We start from the raw sequence: 12,579 nt of genomic DNA on the forward strand, positions 1-12,579 counted from the left end.
ACCTGGGTATCACCCTCACCCCGTCCACAGAGAACACAGTTGCCCTCAACTATACCAACCTCTCGTCCCAGATCCATAAGGACTTGGCACGCTGGTCAAAGCAGCCGCTCTCCCTGCTAGGGCGTATTGCGGCGGTGAAAATGTCGGCCCTTCCCAAGATCTTATACATTTTTCAGACTGTCCCAGTGACCCACCGGCCGGGACTATCTCGAACCTACAAGCCGCGCTCCAGCAATTTATATGGGAGGGGAAGCGAACGCGCCAACATAAAAGATTGGCGCATCGAGAGATGGAGGAGGGAGGCCTAGGGATCCCCAATCTTAAGCAATATTTCCAAGCTGCACAACTGCGCTATTCAGTTGAATGGCACAGACCGAAATTGGAGAAGAGATGGCTCTTCCAAGATAGGGCCATGGCCCAAACAGCGCTATGGAAGATACCGTTCCTTCGCCGTATTCACAGACCACGTTACATCCAGAACTCACCCATCACTCGCACCATTCTGAGGGTATGGGACATAGTCGTGGTCCCACGGGGCCTCACAACCTTCCCTTCCCCGCTTACTCCCCTCTGGGACAACCCGGAGTTCCCACCTGGCACCGGCCCCCACGCTTTCCCACAATGGCGCAGCTCCACCTGTAGATCAGCTGGGCACCTCTTCGATTTGCAAGGCATTATCCCTATTTCGGAACTTTCACGGGGTACTGCATCTCTTCACCACAGCTGTTTCAATACTTTCAGCTCCGACACTGGCTTACACAACCAGAAACTGCCCCACTGGTTGGCAGACGCCTGACTGACTTTGAACGGTGGATGGTTATGAAGGAGTCAGATAAGGGGCTTATCACAGATATATATAAGATGCTCACACCGCCCCCCCCCTCAACCCCCCCACCGAGTCAGGGCGAGCCGCAGGGCAAAAACGTTGGGAGGCGGAACTGGGGAGACGGTTGTCATCTCAGGAGTGGCGCTTAATCTATCGCAGGGCCAATCACACAACGCGTAATGCAGAGGGCAGAGAGACGGCGGTGAAGCTGGCCACATATTGGTACCTTACACCGGTGAGACTTAACAGGGGCAACCCAACACGTAGCGCATCCTGTTGGCGGGGCTGTGGGGAACAGGGTACCCTGACGCACTTGCTCTGGGAGTGTAGAGAAGTAAGGGAATACTGGACGACTGTGCTCAACGATATCGACAATACATTTGACACAGAGATCCCGCGCTTCCCGGCCTACACCATCCTAGGCCTTCCAAACGCGCTCACTTTCCCCTTGACATCGATAAGAGGGCGCCAGATGGGTATCGCCATGCAAGCAGCCTCCCAACATATCCTATTACTATGGGGACTACCACTAGAACTACTCACACTGGGTGGTTGCATAAGATATGGTTCACACTGGGAATGGAGCGCATCCAGACCACGCTCACACAATCAACGGCGACATTCCAGAAAGTATGGCTACCACTGCTTACCCTTCTCTCTAAGGAATTCAACGAAATCAAATGCCCTAGATATTGCCGCCTGCTACGCTTGACAGAGGCTACACTTGAACATCCTGAGGCTGCAGATGGGACACGATAAGAGTGCAGAGTGTACTAGGATCCGTACTCCGATAGGCCGGCACACTGGTTGGGGAGGGGGAAGGTTGGGGAAGGGGGGGTTCGTTTGGTTCTTCCTGTTATGGATATTTTTGATCGGCAGGCTATATGTGGATTTTTCTTTCTCATTAATATTCGAAGGTCCGTGCACCTTGAAAGCTTTTTAGCTACCATGATTGATACGATTGTCCGGACTGCACTTTCCTCCCTCGGTAGACCTTCCTATTGCATTGTATTGCCTGTGATTTATACTGAAACTAATACAATAAATTTAAACAAAAAAAGGAAGGTCAGATTCACAATAGACGAAGGCCAAGGCCATGTACAGTTAGATCTGGTTCCTTGATAATGGTGGTTGTTGCCCACACTGCCACATGATCAGAGTAATCTTTTCTCAAAAGGAGGTGGTCAAATTGCTGGCTTATTTGAAAACCAAAAAAAGGCCAATGGATCTAAAATGATTAACTCCAAACAAACAACCAGATTACAATTTCAGTTTGATGACTTTAGAGTCTAATGGACAGATTTACACTAAAACAAAATTAAGATTTTTAGGTGGACCAACTATTTATTACACTAAAACAAAAACAAGATTTTTAGGTGGACTAACTATTGTCCACATTTGGTGTGAAACCTTCCAGCATTTTTTGGAACACAAGTGTGCACATTTTCCAGGGAAATGTGAATGGGAGTCAGGTTTTTCGATGCCCTTTAGAAATGTTGCCCCTCCCGCATTAATCTGCATGAATATTTCCAAGATCAGATTTATGCACACAGTATTCCTTTGAGGGAGTGTTACAAAGGTTTGTTTATCTGGTCAAAGATATTGCAATTATCAAAAAAATTCTCCTATCTACTAATCATCTCTGATCTCCACAGAACTTATTCTCACGTACTCTAACATATTACGAACATACACACACAGCATTATTGTGAGGATTTATCACATTTGCTCCAAGGTTGGACTTGTAAACAATGGCTTTTCAAGGAATTCTGAACCAAAGTCTCAGGGGTAGGGTCGAAGGGGACCTCCAATCAACAGCCTGAAATAAGGACATTTTATAGCAGAAATAATAAAACCTGAAAAACAAACAATTTGATCACAAAACATGAAGAACAAATCATTTACATAATTACTACAATGAATAGTTATATTTTAGACTTCAAAGAGTGCTAAATTAGCCATTATAAAACACCACTCTGTCTTATACTAGATCAGAGGTTCAGAAAATAGCTTACCTTGAGATCCTCCAATTCACATCTTCCAATTAGATTTTCAATGGCATAGGTTAACTTGCAAAGAATTACGCCATTATCAAGTTCATGCATAAACTTCTCTGCTTTAATTCCTAGACCTACAGAAGCAAAAGTTTTTGTTCAGTTAAATGGTTTAACATTTTTTAAAACAATTTGTATTAGCGTTTAACAACAAGTAGATACTGTACAGAACTGAAACAGTGCTTAGTGTTCTACAATATTTAGATGTAGTCTAACATAGGACCTTTTACCTGTTAACTGGTCTACTAGATTAAGATAAGCAGTTGCAGGATCATGTACTGACTAGACAGTATGACAGGTAAACATGTCTCATCCGAAAGTCCTATGAAGTTGATTTAGACTGCTGGTAAGGAGATTAACCAACTAAAACAACATTGATAGGTCGGGTGTATGATCAGGAGAAAGTAACAGTGTCTAATTTGAGCCATGTAGGATTTTATGGCAAGACAGGAGGCTAGCATTACGCATTAACCTTGTATTGCCACTTCAAAGCAGCCTTTAAAGAGACTCAAATAGAACTTTAACAACTGCATAATAGAATAGAACTCTGCAGTCCAATAAATGATCCCCATCAGCCACCTCCTTCCTCTTGTGTTTGCTGTTTCAGAGCAGATAAGTATAGATGTTTAACATTATTTCTACTAATGGTGTGTGTTTCATTGTATGATACTACTGAGAGTTCTAAAAAGTTTTCTCTGGAGCAAAGTCCCGCATACAGTGTTGGCCTTTTTGCCCTATCAGGTTTCACGTAGAGTGCAAAAGCAGGCAGCCATCTTTAATACACACTCCACTTAGAGCTTCTATTTTTGGATGGAGATTGGGCATATGTACGCTGCTATTGCAAGTGAAGTGAGACAAATGTCGGGAATTCATTCCCGTGCTCAGTAGAGAATGTTTAAAACTATAAGAAATGTTACAAGGAATGTATATTATTTTTAAGTGACAGGATAAGTTTTAAAAATTACGGGGCGTGGCCAACCATCATGGCCAATCGGACGTGAATCTGTTCGGCTGCGCTCCAGGCCCCAGGCAATAAGCAGTTACAGTGCTTGTTATTCTGTCTATTCAGGACCAAATGGAGCTAATGGAGCAGGTTAATGAACAATATTTTGTTCAGGCTTGTGAAGCCAAACTTCCATAATGTTTAATAAAAACTAATATGTTTGCTGCATGTTATTAAATCAACCTAGAATAAACTGTGCAACATGAACACATGGGACTAACATTATGCTTATTTGTGCAAAATGCAAAAAGAAATATTACAATAATTATTGTCTATTGTCTTTGTCATACACTAACTGCTGCTCTAAAAAATAATAGCATGTGCTTTTAAATGTGCTTTTGTTTTGTCTTTTCTGTGACAAATGTATATGCTGCTCAAATGTGCTTTTGCTAGATAACATAATTAATGGGTTAACATTTAGCAAAGGGAGTAGATAACAGAACAAATGTCAATTCTTTAATTAATTGATGTTTTATGTTTGTTTAAATAATAGTTTTCCAAACGAAGCTTAGAGTTGGCTGCAGAAAAATAATGCATTTTAAAAAGTGACGCAAGAAAAAGTGGCGCAGAAAATTGATGCTTTCTGAAAAAGAGGCCTGCTGATGTAAAGCCACAAGAGAAAACTTATTTTGAAAAAGATGAGAAGCCTATAAACTTTTATTGTGAAAAGTTTTGCAAAGAACTGCCAAAGGCGACTGTGTGGAGAGGTTTGCTATTGTGCCACGGGAAGCTAAGAACGGACAGGCTCAAGGTTGGGAGGAAGAGCCACGGCATTTTTGTGCATTACATGAACATCTTTGCTACAAAATGTAGCAGCCTAAGGAAGTGTCGCCAGGACTCTGTGCATGAACAATGGGTTAGTGAAAAAGCCCGGACAAGAGGTGGAAGATGTCACAATTTACTGTGGCATGAGGTGGTTGAGCCAATGGGGAGCCAGAATTCAGCTGTTGGAATGTGAAAATAGTTAGTTTAGCCTTAGTTTTAGGGTATAAGAATTGGCTCAAGGAGCAGACATTTGCCTACGCTTCTTGATTCCAGAGGGTCGTGTTCTGCTGATGGACGAACGCACGTAAGGACAGGAGACTTTAATAAAGACTTTGTTTTCAGGCGATGAGAGTAGTAACAGGGAATTAGTTAGGGTTTGGAAATGCTCATTTTCACTTATTTCTATTAATGAATAATATTTCTTGAATTAAGCTCTCTTTATAAATGCTGAATAAACCTTTCTTTATGACATTTTCTAATACATGTTTAATAAAGTTCCAAAACCTAAGTTTTCATGAATGTTTGAATAAACTTACTAAGTAACAAGCTGGTCTTGATTATTGTGGATATTTTAAACAACATATATAGATCTAATCGCCTCATGATTCAGTCGCTCTGTTGTTGATATGGGCCTGGTATTATATGGTACGTTTAGTGGTAGTAGGTAGAATCATTTATGCAAAATTTTGGTAGGAGCGCTGGATCAAATTACTTGGTAGCAGCGTACGGTTTATATGTTGTTTTTGACATACATGCTACATACATGATACATATATTTTGGTATATTCATAGGATCAATGTTTAACATATGTTGAGTTCTTGATTTTGTCAGATTGTTATATGTAGTTGTAAGGGTTTTTCCAGCAGTGTGAAAAATTCCTGGTTTGCCATGGCAAGAGTAGTGTGACGCTGTTAGTTATCAGGACGCTGTTATCAGGTTACACAGTTCATTTGTTTTGCTTCAAAGGGTGATATCGTCGCATATCATTTGTGTTGCGGACGTACAACACAAGTTTAGGGTTCTAGGTGTGTTGAATAAAATGTATATATGATGGTGAGGATTGTCTAAGAAATTTGAACTTTGAGTATAGGGACTATGAGCCCGTTCTAAAACTCACTGTGAAAAGAGTAATAGAATTTATCTAAGCTTGTGTGAAGGGTAAGAAACGTCGTTTTCTTATTGGCAAAAGAGGTTTTCTTCTAAGGTTAGAGTCCTAAGGCAGAAAATAAGTATGCATGAGTAGGGATTTCTTCAGTATATAAGTATGTGTAAATGTGATAGAAATAGCGTCATCTATTTCAAATGAATGCAATTCTGAATGTCTGAAAAATACTGTCCTTTATAGAGAAGCAGGCAAATGGTTCGTTTTATGTAGTTACTAATGTTGAAAAACAATTGTGAAGCGTTTTGAAGCCTTCGGGTAAAGTCTGCGCTATTAAAATTGTATAAACAAGTGTTGTGAGCTCATTTTGTAAAGGAGAGGCTGTTTCCAGGAACGGAGCTCAATTTCCAAAGGAGGGGCTGTTTTGGAGCGCGAGGGGAGAAAGAGAGACTGCAGCGGCAGTGTACGTCACTGCAGCTGCGCTGTGAATGGCTGATAGTGTTACAGCAACGCGCGGGAGGACAGGGGGTCTTTGGTCGGATGGGTTTTGCCATCATAAATCTAGTAGAATTGTCACGGCAGCTGCTCTGTTCTGTGTTTAACAAGACGAGCGTTGCAGCATTAAAAAGGTTGATTTGTGTGATGAGATGAAACTCATGGCTGATTGACTCTTGTAAGAAGACGGAGGATTCTGAGATTTGTTGCCTTTTGCATCGAGTTAAGATGTTGCGGTGTAATTGAATAGAGGATTTCAAGCTTTTCCCTTAGTTGACCTTCCATTGAAAGTGCGCAAAATAACCTTATAGACGCCCCGTTACTTTTAGGTGTTTCTGCCTCTGTTTATTAAATTGTTTTCATTTGGTGCTTTTAGCCAGCTCACTTTTTCTGCCTTTTAAAATAAAAATCGAGCATTTAAGCAAGAGAGACGTTCTGTTGATTAGGGCAGGAAGATCTGTTAAATAGTGCAAAATCAAACATCACCTGACTTTGTTGAATAATTAATAACGCGTAGTGGTTAGCAGATGCTGTAAGGCCAATAAAGTGAACGTATTTTTTATTGTGATTCATTTAATAAAGGTGAATATTTAAAAACATGGATAATTATTATCTAAAGAAAGAGAAAATGTTTTTTGGTATCAGAAAATGAAAAATGTATTTAAACATGATGTAAAGGTTGTTGCTACATGTGAGAGCAAATTAATGAATAAACAGGCGAATAATGAAGTAACTAGTAAGCATAATGAAGATACTGATAATAAAGATTGTACTTTTAAAGGACATATATTTTGAAAGAACACCATCTCCCCCAAAAGAAATACATTTTAATGAAAATTCAATTCCCAAATTAACAAATGAAAATTATAAATATGAGAAAGTAGAAATTATTGATCAGTGTAGAAATGGTAATGTGTCTACAGACCAAGGCAGAAGTTCAAGTTCGAGCAAAACTCTAGAACAGATTAATGTAACCTCAAGAGTTTCAGTTCAAATTAATAGAATCCCAGCTCAGATACCTATAACAGAAAGGTATGATGAAATGCCTAGTACTTCTGGAATTAATATTCCTGGTCATGTAAATTCTACAAATGATTTAATTGAACAGTTAACCAGAAACATGGAAGCAGTGACAGTTCCTGTGATAATTGGACCTGTTCTCCCAGTGCTTAGAAAAGATGAAACTAGTTCCACAGCTTTAACGGTCCCATCAAATTCTAGAATTCAAAATTTTGCTGAAAAACGTTATTCTAATGCATCTGAAAGTCAGCCAGTAATGATTCCAACTCAGCAAGAGAGAGTAATGACTCCAGCTCCAGCTAGTGAGGACTCTGATGTTGACCTGATTGATTTGACACAGCCTGATTAGTACAAATTACTGGATGTTGCAAAATTAAAGGTTGTTTTAGAAGAATTAATAAATGGTACAATCAGTACAGACAGACTAAAAACATATCAGGATGATGAATTGTTATTTCTTTGCAAAAGCATTACTTGGAAAACAAAAAATAAGTATGATGCTGTTGAAGAAATAGCTTTTGATTTAGAAATTGATTTGAGTAAACAAAAACTGTTTCAAAAAAATTACAGAATGGATTTCACTGAAAGGGACATTGAAAGCTTGAACAATACAGATAGAATTGCCCATATAAAAGATTTAATTTGGACTTTGAGAAAATGGGGTAATCTGAATAAATGGAAAACAAAATGGATGAATAAAAAGGAGAAGGAAAAAGCAAATTTAGCTTTTTGTAAGAGAGTGTAAAAATTCGCCCAGAAATATCATTAAGAATGAATCATCGTATCCACAGATGCAAAATGAGATAATTGAGCTGAATCAACAGCTACAAATACAGCGACAGGTGGTGATTCAGCAGAATGAGATACCTCCACCGCCATTTCCAAATTATGTTAGTGAGCAGATAGACAATACAGATACAGGATTCAGTGGAGACCAGGAAAACAGACCACAAAGAATCAATGTACTCCCAGTATCTTGGAATGAATCTGATGATCTTTCAAGTGAAAATATCAAAGAAATAGATATAACTGATCATCAGATTAAAACAAACTTGACAAATGACCATGAGTGTCAGGATGTATTAGATTTTTACACAAAGCCCAGACAAGACATTAAGGATGTTCCTTTACCAGAATCTGACTATGTGCTATTTGTGAATGGTTCATATTTGAGAACAGATGATGGTATGTTGAGTGCAGCTTATTCAATATGTGCGATTGCAGAAGTGATTGAAGCCTCTTGTCTCAAAGGAGTTCGTTCAGCTCAAGTAACGGAATTAATTGCTTTGATTCGTGCATGTGAGATGGGTGAAGGACTGAAAATTACCATAATAACTGATAGTGAATATGGATATAACATAATGCATGACTATGATCAGCTATGGTTACAAAGAGATTTTTTAAACTCTATAGAATCACCTATAAGAAATGCTATTTTGATTAAGAGGTTGATAGATGGAATTGAGCTTCTTGACCAAATAGCAGTGGTGAAATGTGTTGTAAATGGAGAGAAAAAATGATTATGTCTCAAAAGGCAATGCATATGCAGGTACCAGTGCTAAATTCTGTGCTCAGGAGAGGGTTGCAATTAATCGGGAGAAATTTAATGAACATGTTTCAAGCATTCTCATATTAATCTTTGTATTTCAGACATGGCAAGAATTAAAACAATTACAAGATAAGGCAGATGATGAGGAGAAAATTGAATGGCTGAGACGGGGCTGTAAACAAAGAGAAGGTGATAAGATTTGGGTTTATAAAGATGACAGATTGGTCATGCCAAACAGCATCATTTCAGATATGGCTCGAATGTACCATGGGGAGGGTCATGTAGATCGAGATGACATAATGAAAATGTTCAGAAAGACATGGTACAATCCAAAGTTCAGATTAGTTACGGAGTCACTCTGTCAAAGATGTCTGACATGCCAGAAATACAATCTAGGTCAAAAGACAATTGAGAGTTTGGAAACAATAGGCCGGGAGGGTGGTCCATTTATTTTATTTATTTATTTATTTATTATTTAATTTTATTAAGCGCTACAGCTACCCAAAAAGGGTTTCCCGGCGCTGAACAGGCAGGTTCTATTAAATCTCCGTTTCAACTGCAAAAGAGTTACTGATTAAAGAGCCAAGTTTTAGTAGCTCTGAGAAACTTCACAAAATTCGTTTCAGTTCTGTTAGACGGGGACCCTGAGGGTCGGCCGGATACCGAGGGAGAGATCCCCGAGGGGGACCGTCTCCGTCGATCGTACAGACAAGTACCCTCCCTCCCCACAAACAGGCACCACACCAAGTCGAGTTCAAGGCTTTATATAAGGTTCTTAAGGCAAGGATATCAGCGATACAGGATAACTTGGACCCGGGGGTCCTCTCACTTCTAGTCTCTGTAGGGAAAGGGGGTAGCGGGACAGTCTTAGTACCGGATCGGTACAGGTGGTGGTAAAAGGCGAGCTCACAATCCTCGAGCTGGAGGGTCTGTGGATCGGGCCGCGGCAGCGCCAGCAGGCCAAGGTGATAGTCTCATAAAGCAGAGGGCCGCGGCAGCGCCAGCAGGCCAAGATGGTTTCACGAGGCAGAGGGCCGCGGCAGCGCCAGCAGGCCAAGACGATGGTTTCACGAGGCAGAGGGCCGCGGCAGCGCCAGCAGGCCAAGATGGTTTCACGAGGCAGAGGGCCGCGGCAGCGCCAGCAGGCCAAGACGATGGTTTCACGAGGCAGAGGGCCGCGGCAGCGCCAGCAGGCCAAGACGATGGTTTCACGAGGCAGAGGGCCGCGGCAGCGCCAGCAGGCCAAGACGATGGTTTCACGAGGCAGAGGGCCGCGGCAGCGCCAGCAGGCCAAGTCACGGATGAGTTCTTCTCGGGTCTCTCGACTCCAGGATACAACTGCCTTCCTGGTCTGGTCCTGCCCCAGTTATAGGTCTGGTCCCCTTTGATGTCCGGACCCTCGCGCCTGGGGGCCGGGAGGTCCGGGATGAGGGAGTCCAGACACCCAGCAGGGGGGTGGAGCCAGCGCCCAGGCGGCCTGGGGTGATCGACACCTGGCGGAGGAGAGCCGTTGACGATTCCTTCTCCCATTGACTCGCCAAGTGGTCACTCTGCCTCCTGGGGGGAGGTTGGTGCCTCGATGTCGGGCCCGGCCGGGCCCAGGGTGAGGGTCGAGTTGAGGCCACGCGGCCTCGTGCTGCAGTGCCCCAAGATGGCGGCCGGGTCGATGTCGTGGGGTAGATGGTGACCCGGGCCAGCTGGGTCCGGAGCTGGTGTCTTGTAGTGGAGGGATTGCAGGGTACTTCGGGTGGTCGTTGGTGGACTCTGGCTGGGGATGCAGGGAGAGCCAGGGTCCTGGTCCCATTGCGGGGAGGGGGTACAGCTCGAACATGCGGCCTGTCCAACATGCGTCCCCCCCAGCTGAAGGCGGGGAGAGTCAGCCATCTTCCTGGGGACTCTCCTCGCTGAGGCGGAAAAAGCGTGACAGGCCGTCGGCGTTGGCGTGGTCCTGGCCTGGACGATGTTCCACCGTGAAGTCCATCCCCTGCAGGGAGATGGACCAGCGCAACAGCTTCGGGTTCTCCCCCCGCATTTGCATCAGCCATTGCAGGGGTCGGTGGTCTGTTTGCACCCGGAAGTGGGTGCCGAAGAGGTATGGCCGGAGCTTCTTGAGTGCCCAGACTACGGCGAAGGCCTCCCTCTCAATGGTGCTCCAGCGCTGTTCTCGGGGCAAGAGGCGTCTGCTGATGAAGACCACCGGATGGTCGACCCCTTCGGCGTTGAGTTGGGAGAGGACGGCCCCCACACCATGATCGGAGGCGTCCGTCTGCACAATGAATTCCCGGCTGTAGTCGGGAGCCTGGAGCACGGGGGCCGTGCACATGGCGGTCTTTAGCTTCTCGAAGGCTGATTGGCAGCCCGGGGTCCAGTTGACGGTTTTGGGGCTCTTTTTGGAGGTGAGCTCTGTGAGGGGCCCCACGATGCTGCCATAGTCCTTCACGAACCGCCGGTAGTATCCGGTGAGCCCCAGGAAGGCCCGGACCTCCGTTTGGCTCGTAGGGGGTTGCCAGGCCTGGATGGCAGCAATCTTGAGTTGGAGAGGGGCCACCAGCCCGCTTCCCACTTGGTGTCCCAGGTAGGTCACGGACCCTTGGCCAACTTGGCACTTGCTGGCCTTGATGGTGAGCCCGGCTTGCTGGAGGGCGAGTAGAACCTCCCGCAGGTGGCGGAGGTGGTCGGTCCACTGGTGGCTGTACACAGCAATGTCGTCCAGGTAGGCGGCGCTGAAGTCTTCCAGGCCCGCCAGTACCTGGTTTACCAGCCGTTGGAACGTTGCCGGGGCGTTTTTCATGCCGAAGGGCATGACTTTAAAGTGGTAGTGCCCGTCTGGGGTAGAGAAGGCGGATCGTTCTTGGGCCCTAGGGGTGAGGCCGATCTGCCAGTAGCCCGCTGTTAAGTCGAAGATGCTCAGGTAGCGGGCGGCCCCCATCCGGTCAATTAGCTCGTCTGCCCGGGGGATGGGATGAGCGTCGGTCCGGGTAACTGCATTCAGCCCTCGATAGTCCACGCAGAACCGGAGCTCAGGGGCAACACCCGGGGCAGCTGCCTTGGGAACCAGGACGACTGGGCTCGCCCAGGGACTGTCTGAGGGTTCGATCACTCCTAGGGTCAGCATCTTGGACACCTCGGTCTGGATGCAGGCTCGTACCCGGTCTGGTACGCGGTATGCTCGGTGTCGAATAGGAGGGCTGTCCCCGGTGTCCACATCGTGGAGGCACCAGGGGGTGACTCCGGGGGTGAGGGAGAACAGGGAGGCGAACTGCCTCAGGAGCGTTTGGCAGTCTTGGCGTTGCTCCGGGGACAGGGCCTCGGAGAGCTGGACCCCTTCCACTGAGCCATCCTGCTCGAAGGCCCTCAGTAAGTCCGGAAGGGGTTCGGAGTCTTCTTCTGTCCCAGTATCGGTAGCCATTAGGAGGCTGAGTTCGGATCGCACAAAATGGGGTTTGAGCCTGTTGGCATGGAGGACCCGTAGGGGGTTCCGGGCAGTCTCCATGTCGATTAAATAGGTGACGGGCCCCTTGCGTTCGATTACCTTGAAGGGCCCGGACCATCTGTCTTGGAGGGCACAGGGCTCAACCGGGGACATCACCCAGACCTGTTGTCCAGGTTCGAACTCAATGGAGGACGTGTGCTGATCGTACCACCTCTTCATGTCCTCCTGACTGGCCTCGAGGTTGGCTTTGGCGGTGTCTCGGAACCGCCGGGTCTGGTTGCGGAGAGCCAGGAGATACCGGTAGATGTCCGGGGGAGTTTTCTGGGGAGGC

At 45.2% G+C, this 12,579-nt stretch overlaps 1 protein-coding gene across 1 annotated transcript in view; it reads right to left on the minus strand.

Moving 5' to 3' along the window:
* The window catches only part of GAS2L3 (growth arrest specific 2 like 3), a 382,944-nt gene that overhangs the window by 189,931 nt on the left and 180,434 nt on the right, over positions 1 to 12,579 (minus strand). The window contains exon 5 of the mRNA XM_078678704.1: positions 2,842 to 2,957. Within this exon, the coding sequence (XP_078534830.1) occupies positions 2,842 to 2,957 (116 nt within the window). The remainder of the gene's footprint in view (positions 1 to 2,841; positions 2,958 to 12,579) is intronic.

Source organism: Lissotriton helveticus, chromosome 1_1, assembly GCF_964261635.1.
Source record: "Lissotriton helveticus chromosome 1_1, aLisHel1.1, whole genome shotgun sequence".
Taxonomy (NCBI): Eukaryota; Metazoa; Chordata; class Amphibia; order Caudata; family Salamandridae; genus Lissotriton; species Lissotriton helveticus.